This window comes from Nicotiana tabacum, chromosome 10 (genome assembly GCF_000715075.1).
Source record: "Nicotiana tabacum cultivar K326 chromosome 10, ASM71507v2, whole genome shotgun sequence".
NCBI lineage: Eukaryota > Viridiplantae > Streptophyta > Magnoliopsida > Solanales > Solanaceae > Nicotiana > Nicotiana tabacum.
Genome location: NC_134089.1, coordinates 107,323,563 through 107,345,271, shown reverse-complemented (window position 1 = coordinate 107,345,271; position 21,709 = coordinate 107,323,563). Strand labels below are relative to the sequence as shown.

The following is a 21,709-nucleotide window of genomic DNA, read 5'->3' as shown; positions in this document are numbered from 1 at the left end:
ATGCAGACTAAGTAATAAGAAATCACGTAAAGGCACATCAACAAACTATAAAAAAGCAGTAAAAACTAGTAAAAGCAACGAAATAGTGAAAAATAGGTAAAGTCACTTTAGTTCAGTTAAAACTTTTTTGGAATGCCTTTTAAACAGTTAAGCAAGTAAATGACAGGCAATTAGGAAAGATAAATCACACAAAGGCACATCAACAGACTATAAAAAAGTAGTAAAAGCCAGTAAAAGCAACGAAACAATGAAAAATAGGTAAAGTCACTTTAGTTCAGTTAAAACTTCTTTGGAATGCCTTTTTAACAGTTAAGCAAGTAAACGACAGGCAATTAGGAAAGATAAACACATAAAGAACCGCCCCTCGGGCACAATACCAACAAAATCAGCCACTCGGGCAACACATGGAACAATACCAGCCTCTCGGGCTATATCTCACATCACAATGGGTACCCGTGCTTACTGAGGGTGTGCAGACTCCTGGAGGGGCCCCTAACGTCCCATGCACAATATCAAGCCATCTCGTGGCATAATCACATAGGCTCTCGGCCTCATATCAACAAGTCACCACGTGACGTACAAATCTAAGGCCCTCGGCCTCATAATCATAATAAGGTGTTTCCTCACAACATAGGCCATCGGCCTTACTCAGTCAGAATCTCACAAGCCACTCGGGCAACAGTAAAACATGATGCTCAGCCCAAAATATCATTTAAAATATTATTTTAAGTGTTAAAGCAGAGTAAACATGGCTGAGTTATGAATACTGCAGAATATAGCATGACTGAGTACACGTATAAAATCAAAACAGTGAGGAAATATCAGTAAAAATTCCCTAAGGGTCCAAATAGTTGGCACGAGGCCCAAATAAGGCATTCAGCCCAAAACATGATGATAGCAAATAGTTTTCAATCAAATACCTAATAAAATAGTCATTCGGGATGAACTAAGTCACGATCCCCAACGGAGCCCGACCACACGCTCATCATCTAGCGTGTGCATCACCTCAATATAGCACCACGATGTACAATCCGGGGTTTCATACGCTTAGGACAACATTTAAAATCATTACTCACCTCTACCTAATCCAAATCTCTAGCTCGGGATGCCTTTGCCCCTCAAATCGGCCTCCGGATGCTCCAAATCTAACCAAAATCAGTGCAAAACCATCAAAATATGCTAAGGGAACAAAGCTCACTCGAAAGAAATCAAATTACAGCGCAAATCTCCAAAATTGGCCAAACCCAACCCTCGGACCCACGTCTCGGATTTCGATAAAAATTACATCAATAGACTCCTTATCACTCCCTAAGTTCATTCATACCAAAAGCATCAAAATTCAACCACAAACGACCCATCAAATCCCAAATTCTACACCTCCAATTACAGGACCTAGTTCTTCAATATTAAACTTAAATTCCATGATTAATTAGGTAGAATTCACATTAGAATCGAGTATTAAGTCCATAAATCTTACCTCCAAGTGTTTCCCCTTGAATCCCTTTTCAATCCTCTTCAAAAATCTCTAAAATCGCTCAAAAATAGTGGAAGTTAACCCCAAAATCGCGGACAAGATGGCTATTTAAACATTCTGCCCAGACATCCAAACCTTCTTCACGAACGCGGTCAACGCCTCGCGTTCGCGAAGCACAATCCAACTTTGACCAAATTTCCTCTTACGCGAACGCGTCCAGTACCTCACGAACGCGATGGTTTGTGAGCCCGACCTTCGCGAACGCGCTCCCCTTCTCGCGAACGCGATGAACAAATCAACCTCAAACCCAGCTGCCCAACTTCCTCTGCGCGAACGTGGAGCCTCCTTCGTGAACGCGATACACAACGACCCCAGCCCTTCGCGAACACGGAGCCTTCCTCGCTAACGGGGTGGCTAAATCCTCAGCCTCATCTGTTAACCCTTCGTGAACGAGAGTGCCTACTCGCGAACGCGAAGGTCATTTCTTTACAACACTGAACAGTAGTTTTTTGCATTTTTTCAAAACATGAAATGGTCCGATTGACCACCTGAAACTGACCCGAGGCCCTCGGGACCTCAACCAAACATGCCAACATACCCCATAACATCATTCAAACTTGTTTATACCTTCGGAACGCTCAAAACAACATCAAAACACCAAATTCGCATCGGATTCAAGCCTAAGAATTCCAAAATCTTCTAAATTATGCTTTTGATCAAAAACTCTACTAAACCACGTCCGAATGACCTGAAATTTTGCACACACGTCCCAAATGACACAACGGAACTACTGAAACTGCCAGAATTCCATTCCGACTCCTATATCAAAATCTCACCTATCAACCGGAAAATGCCAAAAATTCAATTTCACCAATTCAAGCCTAAATCTACTCCGAACCTCCAAAACACATTCCGATCAAACTTCTAAGCCCCAAATCGCCTCCCGAAGATATCCGAACCATCAAAACTCACATCTAAGCCCTCTAACACATAATTCAACATCCAGTTGACTTTTCCAACTTAAGCTTTCTCAAAAGAGACTAAGTGTCTCAAACCTTACCAAAACCTTTTCGAACCTGAGCCAACCAACCCGATCACACATAGAATCGATAAACAAAGCAATAAGAAGCAGAAATGGAGGAAACGGAGAGGTAACTCATGAGACGACTAGCCGGGTCGTCACAATTTTATTTTGTGTGGCCGAATTAAATACAACAAAATACACATTATGGCCGCATTTTTGGTTCGTCTGACTATATTTTGGTAGATACAATGTGATAGTGTATTCTCAGATCTGGTCGAATTTTTGTTCGTCTCCTTTTTTAGTTTTAATACAAGATACAGTGTTTTGCTTGGCCGGAAGACGTCTTCTCTGGCGAACTTTCTTCTCTTTTTTGATATTGAGTAACATACAATAATTCAAACACATTGTATTCTGTACAAATACACTTAAATTTGAGTGTATTTTATATTTTTAAAAGCAAATACAATTTATTTTTATTTTCGCATGCATTTATGTATTCTAAAAGTTATATTTTGTGGCAGATCCCTATATTTTTTGAATTTTTATTGTTTGAATACAACCAAATTAAATAAAATAAATTGAATACAGTGTAAAAGTGATTATGAATGAATATAGTGAATTGAATACAGCTAAATATCACTATTTTTTTTGCTTGAATACAATCGAATTGAATACAGTAAAATTGAATACAACGTAAAACAGTTAAGAATGAATATATCTGAATTGAATACAATGTACATAGCCGAATTGAATAGATCGGTTACATCCCATTTTTGATTTTTTATTGTTTGAATACAACTAAATTCAATATAGTGAAATTGAATACAATATAAAATAAATAAGAACGAATATATCCGAATTGAATACATTGTATACAATCGAATTTAATACAACGACATACATCTCATAGCAAGTAATTAGTAGCTCCAGAATGTAATTAGCTAAATTATAAATACGCCCAACAATAAACCTCCAAATAATAATTATTTCTGATCCCCTACTTATTACTTGACTTGGGCTTTTATTACTATGTAATATTCATACATAAAAATTTTGGAGTATCTCAATCGTACTACATAGGTCCTACCTCATTAAATACACACTCGCGATTCTAGTCTGAAAAAATGTTTTATATTGAGCCCTTTGCTTGTATACTGTTGAGGCTACTGTTAGTGAGGAGGTTTTTATACCATTGGGCCGACAGTTTTGGACTTCGATCCAACGTGAGAGGATCGACATGATAAAGCCCAAATTTAATGGTGTAACCAAATCTCCATTCGAAATTATCCATCAAGCTCCATATGAAATAACCACGCACATCCGCACCATTCCTGCTCATCACAAAAATTTTGAAAGAGAAAAAATGACAATGAAGTAAGCATATGAAAATGTAGAAAAAAGATACAACAGATGTTAACTTTGGTATTGATCCAAGTCCCTAACATGTAACAGATCAGTCTTTATATTTTAGATCTAACGAGCTTTGTTTATTAAAAGATGTTGTAAGGTACTCCATTCGTTTCAATTTATGTCTTATTTTCTATAAAAATATCATCTTCCTATGTTTAGCAGTTTACATTCTCGTTTTACCGTTATTGATAGTCTCTTATAGGAATGACATAGCATATTTAAGTTTTAACACCATAAAATTCAAAGGATACTCTTTACTTAAACGATTCAATTTGTTTTTTTTTTAAACATTATCAAACTCTGTGCCTGATAAAACTCAGATACGTAATATTATTCAAACTCTTAGAAACTCCTTAAGTTCATATAATTGAATTCCAACTTGGACATGGACTCTACGATCCATATTCACGGTCCATACAAAGTGGAAAATTTTAAGAATGGAAACGATACCTGATTGAACGAGCCAAAGATGCTAGGTATGCTTTGTGATATTTAATTCGCTTCATGTCTTGATCCAAGTCATATCCTCCTCCTTGATTCTCGTTTGAAGCGTATCCTGCATGAAGTATCACAGCCTAACTTCAATTATATATGTGATTCAATAGCCGAACATGAGATTCATGAGTAATAAATATTTCGACGAGTTTAATGAAGGAGATATATAATTCACCATTTTCAGTTACATATATAGGTATGTTATTGTATGTCTTCTTAACGTAATCAACAATGTCTTCCATGCCTTGCGGAACAACGTAAACTCCAGGCATTCCCATCTGAAAATTAATCAGCTTTAGTGCTATTACATATACATACATACATACATACATACATACATACATACATACATACATACATACATACATCCAGGCATTCCCATCTGAAAAATCAGCTCGTTTAATAATATATATCACCATATATCATACTGAGAATTAATAATTTAAATAATTAACGGCATGAGCAAAGAATATATATACTGGATCTCCAATGGATGCACCATCTTTCTGTCCAGTAATGAGCAGAAACCCGCCAATTGCACGATTTTCACCATGGGTACAAAGAACATCAGTGTCCGTGCATGTGCAGTTGGAATGAAGGCAATCCTTAACGAACCAAGTTGTGTAATGGTTAAGCCCAATGAAGTCTGTGCTATTTTTTATAAGCCTTTTTTCTTCGGAGCTGAACTTTGGTAATTTCTTCCCGTGATACTCTCGCATTTCTATTGGATAATCTCCGTATACTAGAGGATCAAGAAGCCTGTATGTTCATTTACAATTGTCCATATCAATTCATTAACAAATGCAACTTGACCTTATCTGAGATATATATGGTGATTTTATGAGCTAAGGTTTTTTAATAATAATAATAATGTTACAGCTTTCTGCTGGTAAATCCAATTATTGAAATGAAATTGCAGCACGGGGAACCTTGGAGCAACGATAAAGTTGTCCCCATGTGACTTATAAATCATGGGTTCGAGCCGCGGAATCAGTCACTGATACTTGCATCAAGGTATGCTGCCTGTTAGTTCTTCTGAATTTTTAAGTGACTAAAACAAGAAAAATAAATGAACAGAAATTGGCAGTATTATGTCCCGAGCCCACAAATTCCTTGTGCGTCCTTAAAGAATCTTATCCCCTCACTGTTGCCCAAGGTTCACGAATAAATTCTTCCCAGGATAGAACGGAACTTCCAACTTAGCGGTAGCGGCACTTCAAACCACTAATTTATCAGTGAACTCAAAATAATGGTACAAATCACACGATAGACTTACTTTGTTTTGAAAGTAATGATGCAGAAAGAAGAAGGAGATGAAGCAGAAGATTTCCGGATTGAAAAATTCTGAAGGAATGGTTGCTAATTTATAGCCAACGAATTTCTGGATTGAAAGGGTGTGAAAGTGGTTGTTCACACTGCAGGTGGCTATTCGTGAAATGCAGCCTCTTTGGTGGCTGTTTATAGCGGGAATATTTAAATAAAATTAAAGATGGAAATTAATTAATTTATCATTACAAATAACGGTCATTCAAAATATTAATATAAAATATTAATATTTAATTAAGTAATTTCATTTTATTGGTCCAAAAAATTAAGTCAATCAATCATATCAATTGACCGAATCCGAATCCGAATCTGAATTCGAGCCGAGCGAGCGACGGCAACGACGGCGCGAGGCCCCTTCCTCTTAGCTCCTTTTAAGAGCTTAAGGAAGTGCTTCTATATTTAAACCCAACAAAATACTTGTCTTTAACCAATGAGAGACAAAGTGCAAAAGCCAAAGTTGCCTTTTCACTTTCTTTCCTCATTTCCCATTCACACTACTACACTTCAACCCCAACAATCCCCTACATGAATGTGGAATGATGAACATGCATGAAATATTTTGTGTGATTCGCAACTAAGGACTAATTGCATCGGGATAAGTAGGTTTCCCTTTGAACTTTTTATAGTGAGCATATATCGGATATACTCGGTCAATCGATAGATTTGATATCTTTGAATCGTCGAGCTTTACTGTATACCTAGACAACATATGTCACACAATTAATCCTTATTCATCTTTTGGTTCTCATTGTTGTGTTCGTTTTATCCATGAACACCGCCTGGTTTCATAAGTGCGTAGAGAACTGGCCTTACAACATTCTCTTTGAAGCGGCTTACACTTCACACTTAATTATATAGGTGATTCCTAAATGTGTTAAACCGTAGATACACTATTTAATATACCCCATATCAAACTTAGAAATCATTAAAAAGTCATAACGCTTTATCCTTGGTACTGAACATTGTCTGCATCACGAGAATGGACCAAAATTTTATTTGACAACGTTGGACTATCACTAATGACTTTCTTTGATCTCCTTGAACCTAGATCTTGGGATCTCCAGTCTTCTAGGTAGAGTTACCGCCATGGTGACTTGTCCTCGGCCATAGTCCCATTCCCTTTGACGACTTCTCAACCGCCTCTCTAGGTAGGCCTTTTGTAAGCAGATCCGATACATTATCTTTTGACCTTACATAGTCAATTGTGATAATTCCACTAGAGAGTAGTTGTCTAAAGATATTATGCCTTCGTCGAATGTGACGAGATTTTCCGTTATACATAATGCTCCCAGCCCCTCCTATTGCTGCTTGACTATCGCAATGTATGCATACAAGTGCCAAAGGTTTGGGCCAAAAAGGAATGTCTTCTAAGAAATTTAGGAGCCATTCAGCTTCTTTACCAGCCTTGTCTAAAGCTATAAACTCAGACTCCATTGTAGAGCGAGCGATGCATGTCTGTTTGGACGACTTTCAAGACACTGCTCCTCTACCAATGGTAAAAACGTATCCACTTGTGGATTTTGATTCCGTTGATCCGGTGATCCAATTTGCATCACTATATCCCTCAACAACTGCGGGATAATTATTGTAATGCAATGTATAGTCTTGAGTATATTTCAAATATCCCAAAACTCATTTCATTGCTATCCAATGAGCATGGTTGGGATTACTTGTGTATCGACTAAGCTTGCTTATTGCACAAGCTATATCAGGTCATGTACAATTCACAATGTACATCAAACTTCCCAACACTCGAGCATATTCCAATTGAGATTTGCTTTCACTTTTATTTTTTACAAGAATATGGTTTAAATCAATTGGTGTTTTTGCTTCTTTAAAGTCCAAACATTTGAAATTTTCAAGAACCATTTTAATATAATGAGATTGAGACAAAGCTAGACCTTGAGGAGTCTATAGGATCTTAATCCCCAAAATTAAATCGGCAACTCCTAAGTCTTTCATATCAAACTTACTAGTAAGCATGCGCTTAGTAGCATTTATGTTAGCAATACCGTTACTCATTATCAACATATCATCCACATATAAATAAACAATGACTATTTGATTTGGAGTATTCTTAATGTAAACACATTTGTCACACTCATTGGTCTTGAAACTATTTAACAACATTGTTTGGTCAAATTTCGCATGCTATTGTTTTGGTGCTTGTTTTAGTCCGTAAAGTGACTTAACAAGTCGACAAATCTTCTTTTCTTTTCCGGGAACTACAAACCCTTCAGTTGTTCTATATAGATTTCTTCCTCTAAATCCCCATTTAAGAAGATCGTCTTTATATCTATCCGATGGATTTGAAGGCCATACACGGCGGCTAACACTATTAACACCCGGATAGATGTAATCCTTGTTACCGGCGAGTATGTGTCAAAGTAATCAAGACCTTCTCATTGTCTAAACCTTTTAACAGCTAATCTTGCCTTATATTTGTCAATAGTACCATCAACTTTCGTTTTCCTTTTGAAAATCCATTTAGAACCAAAGGTTTATTTCCCGGAGGTAGATCAACCAATTTCCAAGTATGATTACTTAATATAGATTCTATCTCACTACTGACTTCCTCTTTCCAATATTGTGCTTTCGAGGAAAACATTGCTTCTTTGAATGTTTGAGGCTCATTTTCCAATAAGAATGCCAAAAAATCTAGTCCAAAGGAAGTAGCTTTCCTTTGACGTTTACTACGTCTTGGATTTTCCTCATCAAACGCACTTTCCTTTGCTTCTTCCCGATGTCGCTTAGATTTTTCATTAGACGACTCACATTCCATTTTATGGATAAGTATTCTCAAAAAATTTAGCATTATCCGACTCAATTACCGTATTAATATGAATGTCGGGATTTTTTAATTTATGAACCAGAAACCGATAAGCCTTACTATTTGTTGCATATCCTACGAAAATGCAATCAACGGTTTTTGGTCCAATTTTTACCCTTTTGGATTTAGGAACTTGCACTTTAGCCAAACACCCCACACTTTAAATATTTTAAGTTGGGTTGCCTTCCTTTCCATTTTTCATATGGAATGGATTGTGTTTTGCTATGGGGAACTCGATTCAGTATTCGATTAGCTGTAAGAATAGCTTCCCCCCACAAGTTCTAAGGTAAACCAAAACTTATTAATAAGGCATTCATCATCTCCTTTAACGTTATATTCTTTCTTTCTGCAATTCCATTAGATTGCGGTGATTAAGGGGCAATTGTTTGGTGAATAATGCCATTTTTCAAACATATTTCTTCAAAAGGAGATTCATATTCGCCGCTTCTATCACTTCTTATCATTTTGATCTTTTTGTTTAATTACGTTTCAACTTCATTTTTGTATTGGTTGAATGCATCTGTTGCTTCAGCTTTACTATTAAGTAAGTAAATATAGCAATATCTAGTACTGTCGTTAATGAAAGTTATGAAATACTTTTTCCCACCGCGAGATGATATTAACTTCATGTCGCAAATATTCGTGTGAATTAAGTCTAAAGGATTTGAATTCATTTCAACTGACTTATAAGGATGCTTAACATACTTTGATTCCACACATATTTGACATTTCGAGTTGTTGCATTCAGACTTAGGTAATACTTCCAAATTAATCATTTTTCACAAAGTTTTGAAGTTGACGTGGCCTAAACGTTCATGCCATAAATTATTTGACTCAAGTAAGTAAGAAGAAGCTGAAATTTTATTCATATCAATGGCAATTATATTGAGTTTAAAAAGACCCTCAGTCAGGTTACCTTTTCCTACATACATTTCATTCTTACTAACTACAACCTTGTCGGAAACAAAAATACACGTAAAGCCATTCTTGACTAGAAGTGATGTCGAGACTAAATTCTTCTGCATTTCAGGAACATGAAGAACATCTTTTAGAGTCACAATCTTTCCCGAAGTCATCTTCAAAGCCACCTTGCCCGTTCCTTCGATTTTGCAGTAGCAGAGATTGCCATAAACACTGTCTCGTTGGGTCCAGCGGGAGCATAAGAAGTAAACAACTCCTTGTTAGCACAAACATGTCGAGTTGCTCCTGAATCAATCCACCATCCTCTAGGATTTTCAACTAGGTTGCATTCTGAAAACATGGCACATAGGCCATCTATTTCATCATTCTTCTCAATCATGTTTGCTTGACTTTTCTTCTTGTCCTTCTTTGGTGCACGACATTCAGTATCCTTATGTCCAACCTTTCCACAATTGTGGCAATTACCTTTGAACCTCTTCTTGCTTGGATAATTCTTTGATCCAGACAGCTTTTTTCTCTTTTTACTCGTTGAAGCTTCCTCAACAATATTTGCACCCATTATTGTTGAACTTCCACGAGATTTCTTCTCAGCAACCTTGTTGTCCTCTTCAATCCGTAGACGAATAATAAGGTCTTCAAGCGTCATCTTCTTGCGCTTATGTTTCAAGTAATTCTTAAAGTCCTTCCACAACGGAGGCAGCTTTTCAATAAATGCTGCAACTTGAAACGCTTCATTTATGACCATACCTTCAATCATAAATTTATAATTAGTACAATAATTAATATCTTGAATAAAAATATTGACTTGTTTTATACCTTCAGCAAGGAGGTCATGAACAATAACTTGCAATTCTTGGACTTGCGTTATGACAGATTTACCGTCAATCATTTTGAAATCCAGAAATTTGGCGGCCACAAACTTCTTTAGTCCAGCATCTTCAGTCTTGTACTTCTTTTCAAGAGCATTCCATAATTCTCTTGATGTTTTCATGACGCTATAAACATTGTACAAGCCATCTTCCAATCCACTTAAAATGTAATTTTTGCACAGGAAATCAGAGTGCTTCCAAGCTTCAGTAACAAGGAAACGCTTGTTGTCAGGGGTTTCTTCAGGCACGACTGGAACATCCTCTTGAATGAACCTTTGCAGACTTAGAGTGGTCAGATAAAAGAACATCTTTTGCTGCCATCTCTTAAAGTCAACACCAGAAAATTTCCCCGGCTTTTCCGCTGGTGGCATAGCCGTTGCAGGTGCAGTAGGACGGATTGGACCTAGCATCCCCGAAACTTGTTAGTAGTAACAATCACAGCATGATCAATTTGTTCCTCTCCGTTAGTCATTTCTATCAATATGACACAAACAGATTCAGTAAATGGTGAAGTGTTTAATCCTTCAACCCAAGACAACACAGTGAAGAGATTATTCTTCAAACTTATTTTAACACAGTGAAGAGATTATTCTTCAAACCGATTAGGAGTAGAAAACCATGAAGGTTTTAGTCTCCTCAGTCACTTTGAAAATCAGAACAACAAGGATATATATATAAATAAGATCCTTTAAGCTTGTTAGTTATTCTGAATTTATAAGTGACTAAAACAGGAAAAATAAATGAACAGAAATTGGCAGTAGTATGTCCTGAGCCCACAAATTCCTTGTGTGTCCTTAAAGAATCTTATCCCCTCACTTTTTCCAAAGGTTCACGGATAAATTCTTCCCAGGATAGAACGGAACTTCCAACTTAGCGGTGGCGGCACTTCAAACCACTAAGTTATCAGCGAACTCAAAATAATGGTACAAATCACACGACAGACTTACTTTGTTTTGAAAGTAATGATGCAGAAAGAAGAAGGAGATGAAGCATAAGATTTCCGGATTGAAAAATTCTGAAGGAATGGCTGCTAATTTATAGCCAACGAATTTCTGGATTGAAAGGGTGTGAAAGTGGTTGTTCACACTGCATGTGGCTATTCGTGAAGCCTTTCTGGTGGTTGTTTAACGCATGAATATTTAAATAAAATTAAAGACGAAAATTAATTAATTTATCATTACAAATAACAGTCACTCAAAATATTAATATAAAATATTAATATTTAATTAATTAATTTCAGTTTATTGGTCCAAAAAATTAAGTCAATCAATCATATTCGAAGCCGAGCCGAGCGAGCGACAATGACGACGGCGCGAGGCCCCTTCCTCTTAGCTCAGCTTAAGGAAGTGCTTCTATATTTAAACCCAACAAAATATTTGTCTTTAACCAATGAGGGACAAAGTGCAAAAGCCAAAGTTGTCTTTTCACCTTCTTTTCTCATTTCCCTTTCGCACTACCACACTTCAACCCCAACACTGCCTATATCACACCCTTTAGGGTGTGGCCCCTCCCCAGACCCTGCGTGAATGCGGGATGTTTCACTAGATATCTTTTTTAAATTGCAACACGGTAATTTTAGGTAGTATTAAGTGAAAACAAAACTAAATAAAGATGAACATATATATTTTTAAAATCATGTGGATCCTATCATATGTACTTCCTCTATTTCAATTTAAATAATATATTTCGGTTATCGAAAGTCAATTTGGCTAAACTTTAAAGCTATATTAAATTAGTTCAATTTATTATTTTAAAATTAAAATATACAAAAACTACACAAAAAATGTATAAATTTGTAATTTTTCTCATGGCAATATGATAACAAATATATTTTAAAATATAAGGTCAAACTTTACACAGTTTGACTTTGAATAAGTGAAATATGTGATCTAAATTGAAACGGAAAAGTATAATTATTACGTACCAGGCAACATGAAAGGCCAAAGCCCTAGTTGAAGCTTTGGTGTCAGCCTCATCATCTGTCATTGGCTTATACATGTAAGCGCTCACCACCATCCCTATCATTCCACCTTGTTCAGTCTGTTTATAATATTAGGCAGTGTGTCAATTGACTCCAGAAAAGCAAAAAATAACACTTATTTTGGGACGGACGAAGTAATTATTTGTATCACTTATTTTCCGGTTTCCGTTGTTATTCTTAAAAAAATATAAGACAAATTAATTTATATAATTAGTGCTGAAAAATAAAAGGAAACAAGGATATATAAATACTTGCCTGGAATTGGTGACGATAGAGTTTGACAGCCTTTGCATGTGCCAATATTGAATTGTGGACAACAAGTAGAGGCTCCACGTCGGAATTACCAGAGGAACATTTCCCGAAAGGGGGCGAACAATGTGAAGGTGGGAACACACCTTTCAAATAGGCCATTTCCGCAAATAAATTAGGCTCATTTATAGTAGCCCAGTACTTTACTCTATCCCCAAAACTCTTAAAACATGTTTCTGCAAAGTGTACAAACTCTTCCCTACAAAGATCATCAACTAACTAATTAAAATTGAGAATGATATATATTATCCTTTATTTTTAAACAGCTCTTCTTTGTATCAGCTTTTCTCTGTAAGTACATACTTCTTCAATTAATTTTCACTTGCTTATTGCATGATAAATCATCTAGATTATCTAAAATTATATATGAACTAATCTCTCTCTCTCTATATATAGAGCCAGATTTAACTAGAGAAGAAACTTACTGCATAAGTGGACTGAGCCAGGCCCCATATCTGTCCTCAAATTCCTGAGGATAGTCATCATGGTGGATCGTCACAAATGGTGTTATTCCTGCAATTTATGTAGTATCTATTTATATTGCACTCTAAGTAAGATTGCATGTGTTATAATTAAAAAATATAAAAAAAAGAGGTGGCATTGAAAAAGAAGATTAACAACAACCTTTGAGTAAGAGATTATCAATGATATTGTTATAAAACTTGATTCCAGCAGGATTCACAGCTCCGAACCTCCCTCCTGTTGATCAGCTCCACCATATTTAGGAGTCAAAAGCATATTAGCATAGTTTAAGGTAGCAATTAAAAATCTTATAAATGATAATATATAAGATCATCAGTAACTGTGAAAGAAGTAAAACTGAGAGAAAAAGAAACACAACTTGGTAGAATTCTACTCCATGAAATGGAGAATCGATAAGCATTTACTCCAAGAGACGCCATTCTGTCAATGTCTTCCTACCATATCATTCGTTAAAACAAATTAAAGACATGTACAACATATATGTTTCAAATGTCAAAATAAAAAATGGGATGTAATTTAGTACCAAGTAACGATGGTAATGGTCGTCAGCTATGTCTCCACTTCCTCCATTGGGTATTCTACCTGAACCAATTTAAGCACAAATTAATGGCAGAAATGTAGTACTCACTCAGCTTCATTTTATATGATTGTATATGACCACGACACGAAGTAATTTAAGGAAGAAAGAAAGACTTTTGACATCCTTGAAATTTGTAGTCTTATTTATGCTGTGCCATTCTTATGGTTACAAGAACATGTCATTAAAAGTAAAATGGATAGGAAAGACAACTTTAGGGTACAAATGCGAAAGTTACCATTGATACGACAATAAACATCCCAGTTGCTAAGGCTTCTGCCATCTTCAATATATGCTCCTTCAATCTATAATACAGATATTCATTTACTAAGGATGTTATATATGAGATCAGAGACAATTAATTAAGGAGCTGTAAATTAAAAAGTCAGAGATGTGTATACTTGATAGGCAGAAGTTGATGTTCCAAAAAGAAAACCATCTGGGAATTCTGATCTTTTAACCTCTTCTTCCAACTCATTTCCTCCTTGGCCTATGATGTTCTTTGCAGAAACATGTCGCAACAGTAAGAGGAAACAAATGAAATAGGAGTTCTTAGTGGTTCCTATCTTCATTTTTCCTATATTCAAAGAATATCATAGGCCAAGGATCTTATATATCTCAGACAGCTAATATGCATTAGTTGTGCCTATATATAGAATACTCTATTAGTTGTGCCTATATATAGATTAATAGTAATTCCTCCGTTCTCTTTTACTTATCCAGTATTCTAAAAATATATTTTCATTTTTAATTGTTACTTTTAGCATACAATTGTTTGACTCAAAAAATATTGAAAACTTTTTGAACAAATCAATCGAAAATGAAGACATAAATCTTAGCTAAGTATAATAACCTCTAGAAAGAATGATAGATAAAAAGAAGGCGAGTCCCAAGATTCCTTTAATGATCTACTTTCATCAAAATCTTTTAGAAACCTTTTCATTCGTAAATAGTAATGCAGCCAATATCCGGACTCCCCTCTTATAAGGTTATTGCCCTCTATATATACAAAGAGTGAAACCCTTCTACACTGTAAAAGACAAATTACGAGGAATATTCCTGATGTCCCCTAATGAGCCTACACTATTACAAGGGTCGTACAGTCTCTTGTTTGCCTTAAGGTTGTCTCCCTCAGGGCATCGATTCAAGGAGACCCCGTCATTCATCATACTCGTCGTTGGTCGTGATTGGTTAATTTTGGACCCATACAATTAGTCCCTCCGCTTGTTGGGGTTGCAACTGGGTGCGTCCTTGATGAGCGGACATCATGCATTCCTACGAAGAAATTTGATTCGTCGAGACATTACGACGTGGCCAATGGGGGACGGTCAGCATGCTTAGCAAGACACCGGGTAATACACTTTACTGGGAAATGATGTCATCTTCACATGCGTCATCATTACGCATGTTTTCGAGGCAGGAGTTGATGGCTTGATGCTTCGATTCTAGCGCCACTCTGTGACCCTCCGCTTCAATTCTGGCGCCACCCAACCCTATAAATAGGTGAAGGGTTTGTTTTTTCGAAAGTTCTTGGCCATTTCACTCCTGATAACCTCCCTTATTCCTCCAAGCTTGCCCTGATACCCTTCTGCTTCTTCTTTTTACGTTCTTCATTCGCAGCTTCTTCCTCCTTTTTTGTATTGATACTCCTTTGAACGACATCATGCCAAGATCTTATCATTCTCGCGAAGGGGTTCCTGAGGCCACCCCATTGTCCACGACACCCCTTCAGGCGGTGAAGATACGGTGGTAGAAGAGGGTGACAGTCCCCCTACGGTGGAGAAGTTATCATCGAGACACCCCCATGTCTCGGAGTGACTTCCTCAAAGACCCCCCTCCTACTCTTTCCCCCGTATTTTCTGAGACGGAGTAGGTTCACCTTGACGCTATTCGTATAAAATATAGCATCCCTGCTTACGTTGACATGATTCCGGCGGGGAGAGATTTTGTAGATGTCCGCAGGACTGGGTACTACGCTTTCTTTGAGTACCCTTTCGTGATTGGCTACACTTTTCCTCTCTTCCCCTTAGCGGAAGAGTTCTATAGGTTCTACCAAGTTTGCCCGGCACAACTTTCGCCGTATACCCTTAAGGTGCTCCTACTGTTGACCAAGTATGCGGAGTTGGCGGAATGTAATGTTTCTATCCACCACCTTTTGCACCTGTTCTTACCTAGCTTCCACAGAGGTACCATGGTGCATTTGAGGCACCGTGGCACGAAAGGGTTGGTGGTCAGGACAGACGACCGAGCAAGTCGCAAGTTTTGGTACAAATACTTCTTTGTCAAGACCGAAAATATTGTCTCCGACTCTGCCAGGTTGCCGGAGCGATGGAATGAGACTCGTAAGTGTCGCTACTCATTTTATTCTTCTTTCGTCTGTATTCATTATGAAGTTTGTTTGCTTCTCATTTGCAGCCATGAGAGGTCTGCCTCGCCCTATTACGGGCATAAGGGATTGGGTAGCTCGTTTGCTATCATACGCAGCGGAAACCTCATGATTGGCCTTCCTTCGTAAAGCGTTACGACCCTAAAGTTCCAAGTGGTGAGTGTTTTCCCTTTACCCCTTCATTAGTTATATATCGTCGTCCATTAATTCGACTACTTCGTGATGGTAGGTTGAGGAGCTTCCAGGCAGAGGGCGCCAGTTCCCGCATTTTGACAGGTCGTTGTCGCCGCGAACACGTAATTTATTTTGAGTGAATCTGTTCGAGAGGGTCGTCCTCAACCTGATCAATTAGAAGGCCCCTCTCGGGTCGTGGTCTTGAGGGAGGAGGCTTCTTCAATGTCGGTCCCCACCTTTTGCACGAATCCTCCAATGGGCACGAGCCTTTATTGAGAAAAAAGAGGAGAATGGAGCTCGGGAAGGGTGTGGCTGTTGACGTTGATAGAAGTAGGGCATCGTAGATGGCACCTGTGCCCACATTCATGACTGATGCCATATTATTGGGGAGGTCTTATCACACAGAGGGGGTTTGTCTAGGAGCCGACTCTGTACGCTCTGCTGAGGGCGGCACATCGTACAATGTTGGAGTCCGTTGCGTCGAGGGCGAAGGCTCAGGTTCAGATGTCGACCCGGAGGAAGTCAACTCATCATACTCACGTGGAGGTCAGAGCGGAGGGGTCTGATCGTCACATAGTCATCCCCGGGGACTATAACTTATTGTCAAAGTGTGAGCAAGTGGCGTCCATTTTAGCTCCTCTGCGTGATACCCCTGAAAACGAGGTGCTCAGGGCAATGAGCGACGTGAAATTGTCTCAGAACGTTGCCGGCATGGCTTTGCAGGTAAATTCCTTTCTTTTTCTTTTTGTCGTTGGACTTGTGCGGTGATTATCGACCTATATTTCGTTTTTAACTTCTCTTTTTCTTTTGTGGTAGACCCTCGTCATGGAGACCGAATGCGAGCATCGGGAGAAGAGGAGAACGGTCGTATATGGGAAGATGTCGTCCAAGTATCAACGGTATCGTGCTAAGCATTACGCGATGGCCGATATTTATATTCAAGACAAACTGGAGCGCAAGGTCGAAGAGTTGAAGGAGCGGGACGAGGAGCTCATGAAGGCTGTCACCCGCAATAGTGAACTTAGCCTCCCTTAGGGCGAAGGAGGACGAGCTTGAGTTGAGCAGGGGGTGATGGCCGATAATGCCGATTTACAGGTGAGAGTGGCCGGTTTGACTGCTGAATTGAGTACGAAGGCGGTGGAAATTGAGGGGCTTAAGGGCAAGCTGGACGTTGGTGCTGATAATCTAGCGACAGCTATTTCTGAAACGGTGTAGTTAGAGGATGCCCTCCGTAATTGTAGGTCGGAGCTGACTGGAGAGAGGGAGGCCTCTAATATTAAGGTCACGGGGCTTGAAGGGCGTGTTAAAAAGTTGTAGGCGAAGTTATCTATATTGAATGGGCAAGTGGCCTCGCTGAGAGTGGAGGATGCAACTCGACGTTCTCAACCTTCCACGTCCCATTCTCCAGCTGACCCGGTCATACCTCGTCGCTTATATGAGTTGTGGGTTCTTGCTGAGGCCCAACTTGACGTGTACAAGGCTTTCCACACTAAGGGGAGGGCAACTGAGGCAGAGCTTCAAACCGTGCATAACGGAACTCGTGCAGCTCGTGAGGCATATGGGTACGACCCTCATACCCTTAATGGAGATGATATCAATTTAGATGAGGTGAACCATCTTGCTTCGGATTCTTTGTACGAAGAAGCTTACCCTACCGAGGATGATGTGTAATATTGTGTTTTCTTTTTGCTTTGGGGATTTTGTGGGAGGGAGCATGCTTGAGCCCGTTTTGTAAGGATCAGTGTAAATTATTTTGATGCAATGTAGATTTTGTTTTGTCGATGGGTTGGTGATCTTTGTAATTTCTATGGTATTTGGTATACCTGTCGAGCTGTTGAGTCGATTTATCATTTGGGTGTGGTTGATTCCTTTTTCTCTTTTTTTGATGGCCTTGACCATTGGGATGTTGCTCTGTACTTTTGTCGAAGTAGGATCCCATTGTGGTTCGAACGAGGTCGAACCAAAATTTTGTCAATAGCCTTGGCCATTGGGATGGTGCTTCAAACTATCGTCGAAGTAGTATCCTGTCGTAGTTCGAATGAGTTCAAACTCATGTTTCATCGATGGCCTTGGCCATTGGGATGTTGCTTCGATCTATCGTCGAAGTATCCCATCATAGTTCGAATGAGGTCGAAGTTATGTTTTGTCGATGGCCTTGGCCATTGGGATGTTGCTTCGAACTGTCGTCGAAGTAGTATCCCGTTGTAGTTTGAACAAGGTCGAACTCATGTTTTAGTCGATGGCCTTGGCCATTGGGATGTTGCTTCGAACTGTCGTCGAAGTAGTATCCTGTCATAGTTCGAACGAGGTCAAACTCATGTTTCATCGATGGCCTTGGCCATTGGGATATTGCTTCGATCTGTCGTCGAAGTATCCCGTCGTAGTTTGAACAAGGTCGAACTTATGTTTTGTTCATAGCCTTGACCATTGGTATGTTGCTTCGAACTGTCGTTGAAGTAATATCTCGTCGTAGTTCGAACGAGGTCAAACTCATGTTTCATCGATAGCCTTGGCCATTGGGATGTTGCTTTGATCTGTCGTTGAAGTATACCGTTGTAGTTCGAACGAGGTTGAACTTATATTTTGTCGATGGCCTTGGCCATTGAGATGTTGCTTCGAACTGTCGTCGACGTAGTATCCTGTCGTAGTTCGAACGAGGTTGAACTCATGTTTTAGTCGATGGCCTTGTCCATTGGGATGTTTCTTCGTACTGTCGTTGAAGTAGTATCCCGTCGTAGTTCGAACGAGGTCAAACTCATGTTTCGTCGATGGCCTTGGCCATTGGGATGTTGCTTCGAACTGTCATTGTAGTATCCCGTCATAGTTCGAACGAGGTCGAACTCATGTTTTGTCGATGGCCTTGGCAATTCCATGTTGGAGGTATGATCGTGTTCCCGTAGAAAGGCACATGACTTTATCTGTGCAGTGGAGATTCGATTATATTCTTGTAGGAAGACACATGTCGACTTTATTTATGCAATGGAGATTAGATTATATTCTTGTAAGAATTCCATGTCGACTATGTACATACAATGGAGATTTGATTACATTCTTGTAGGAATCGCATGTCGACTCTTTACATACAATGGAGATTCGATTATCTATATCAAGTCCCTTCATTACTCCGTATCGAAGATCATGTCAATGGACGGGGTAATGAACAATTCCTCAGACCTCGAGACGCCCCCCTTGTCGCCTCATTAAAAACCTCATCGGGAAAACATCATTGGGACAAAACCCGGGTGAGGGAAAAAGAGTAGGACTTAGGTGGCGCCTCCTCTCAGAAGTGGAAGTATTTGAGGTGGGTGACATTCCAGTTGTTTTGGAGTAGTTTTCCCTCCATTGTCTCTAACTGGAATGCTCTTTTATTTGCTGCGGTCATGATTTTGTATGGTCTGTCCCAGTTTGTTTCTAATTTTCCCTCATTATGGTCTTTTGCGGATTGTGTTTTAGCTTTGAGGACGTAGTCTTTGACTTTGAGCAGTTACACTTTGGCTTTCTTGTTATAGTACCTTTCTACTTGTTGCTTCTGGGCCACTATTCTTATATGGGCCATGTCTCTCCGTTCTTCGACTTCATCCAGATTTTGTAGTCTACTTTCATTGTTGCTCGGTCCGCTTTAGTTGGAGTATCTCAAACTAGGCTCTCCGACCTCGATGGGTATAACTACGTCAGTCCCATAGACCAGTGAATATGGCATCTCACCTGTGCTGGTTTTTGGTGTAGTGCGGTATGCCCATAATACTTCCGCTAGTAGTTCAGGCCATAGCCCTTTAGCATCCTCAAGCTTCTTTTTCAATATATTCAGTATTACTTTATTGGAGGATTCGGCTTGACCATTGTCGGCGGGGTGATATGGCGTGGAGTGTATTCATTTGATGTGCCATTTTTCAAAAAACTCGGTCATTTTCTTTCCGACAAATTGAGGTCCGTTGTCGTAGCTGATTTCTTTGGGGATGCCAAAATGGCATATTATGTTTTTCCATATGAAAGCGATGACCTCTTGCTCACGTATCTGAGTGTATGCACCTACTTCCACCCACTTAGAAAAGTAATCAGTTAAAACCAAAAGGAAACGTACTTTACCTTGTCCTGCTGGAAGGGGACCGACTATGTCCATCCCCCATTTTATGAATGTTCATGGTGAAGTGACGGAATGAAGTATTTCCTCTTCTTGATGTATCATAGGGGCGTACTTCTTACACTATTCACATCTTCTGACATAGTCCGCGACTTCGTTTTTCATGGTGGGCCAGTAGTATCCGGCGCGGATGAGGCATCAAACGAGGGAGCGGTTTCTAGTGTGGGCGCCGCAGTGCCCTTCGTGTACTTCTTCCAGTACTCGTCTTGTTTGATTTGGCCCAAGATATTTGGCTAGGGGGTTGCCAAATGTTAATTTGTAGATATCACCGTTTACAAGGCTGTATATGGCTTCCTGTACCCGGAGTGTTTTGGCTTCTTTCTTATCTTGCTGGAGCGTTCCATCCTGTAAATATGCTACGAGGCGGTTGCGCTAGTCCCAAGTTAGGTTTATAGAGTGTACCTCGATGTGGTCTATTGCGGAATAGAGAAGGGTGACTACATTTTCTTTGTTGATATTTTTGGTGGCCACCGCTAGTTTGGCGAGGCCGTCTGCTTCGATATTCTGCACCCTGGGTATTTGGTCGAGGCGACATTCATTGAATTTTGGCAGTAGTTTGTGAATTTTTGACTGGTACGTTTGTAGTCTAAGTTCTTTGAGTTGGAAAATCCCGGTGACTTGGTTCACCAAGAGTTGAGAGTTGCAATGAAGGACGAGTCGTCAGGCGCCATATTTGAGGGCTAACTTCAAACCTGCAATCACAGCTTCATACTCAGCCTCGTTGTTAGTCATCTCAGGGCATCGTATGGACTAGAAAATTACTTTGCCTGTAGGGACTTCGAGGACGAGTCCCAGTCCCGATCCTGAGGCATTAGAGGCGTCGTCGGTGTAGAAGACCCAGAGGTCGGTATGTGTGGAAGCACATAGTGCTTCCTGTTCTACTTCAGGCAATATTTCTGCGCTTAAATCAACAACAAAATCGGTGAGCACCTGCGACTTAATGGCAGTTCGCGGTTGGTATGTTATGTCGTGCTCGCTTAGTTCTATGGCCCACTTGGCCAGTCTACCCGATAGTTCAGGTTTGTGTAGGATACCTCTTAGGGGGAAGGTTGTCACCACCTTTATGGGGTGACATTGAAAATATGGTCTAAGCTTTCGTGAAGCTACGACTAATGGCAAAGATAATTTTTCAAGGTGAGGGTACCTTGTTTCGGTATCGATTAAGGTTTTTATGATATAGTAAATCGGAAATTGCGTACCTTTGTTTTCACGGACCAAGATTGCGCTTACCACGACTTCAGAAACTGCCAGATACACAAGTAGACATTCACCTGGGTCCGTCTTGATGAGTAGTGGTGGCGAAGATAGA

General features: G+C 39.3%; 2 protein-coding genes across 2 annotated transcripts; both read right to left on the bottom strand.

Annotated features, from left to right (window-relative positions):
* Window positions 1-3,385: 3,385 nt before the first annotated feature.
* On the bottom strand, window positions 3,386-14,312 carry LOC107802083 (beta-glucosidase 18-like). The gene is made up of 12 exons (XM_016625525.2): window positions 14,101-14,312; window positions 13,938-14,004; window positions 13,646-13,704; window positions 13,481-13,556; window positions 13,264-13,338; window positions 13,065-13,152; window positions 12,586-12,838; window positions 12,274-12,389; window positions 4,883-5,162; window positions 4,579-4,681; window positions 4,359-4,464; window positions 3,386-3,829 (listed from the first exon to the last, which is right to left on the bottom strand). Exons 1-12 carry the CDS (start codon window positions 14,269-14,271, stop codon window positions 3,628-3,630), a joined length of 1,596 nt encoding a protein of 531 aa, XP_016481011.2. The 5' UTR covers window positions 14,272-14,312; the 3' UTR covers window positions 3,386-3,627.
* On the bottom strand, window positions 9,470-10,856 carry LOC142164730 (uncharacterized). Its single transcript, XM_075223178.1, has 2 exons — window positions 10,297-10,856; window positions 9,470-10,227 (listed from the first exon to the last, which is right to left on the bottom strand). Exons 1-2 carry the CDS (start codon window positions 10,757-10,759, stop codon window positions 9,638-9,640), a joined length of 1,053 nt encoding a protein of 350 aa, XP_075079279.1. The 5' UTR covers window positions 10,760-10,856; the 3' UTR covers window positions 9,470-9,637.
* Window positions 14,313-21,709: the final 7,397 nt, after the last annotated feature.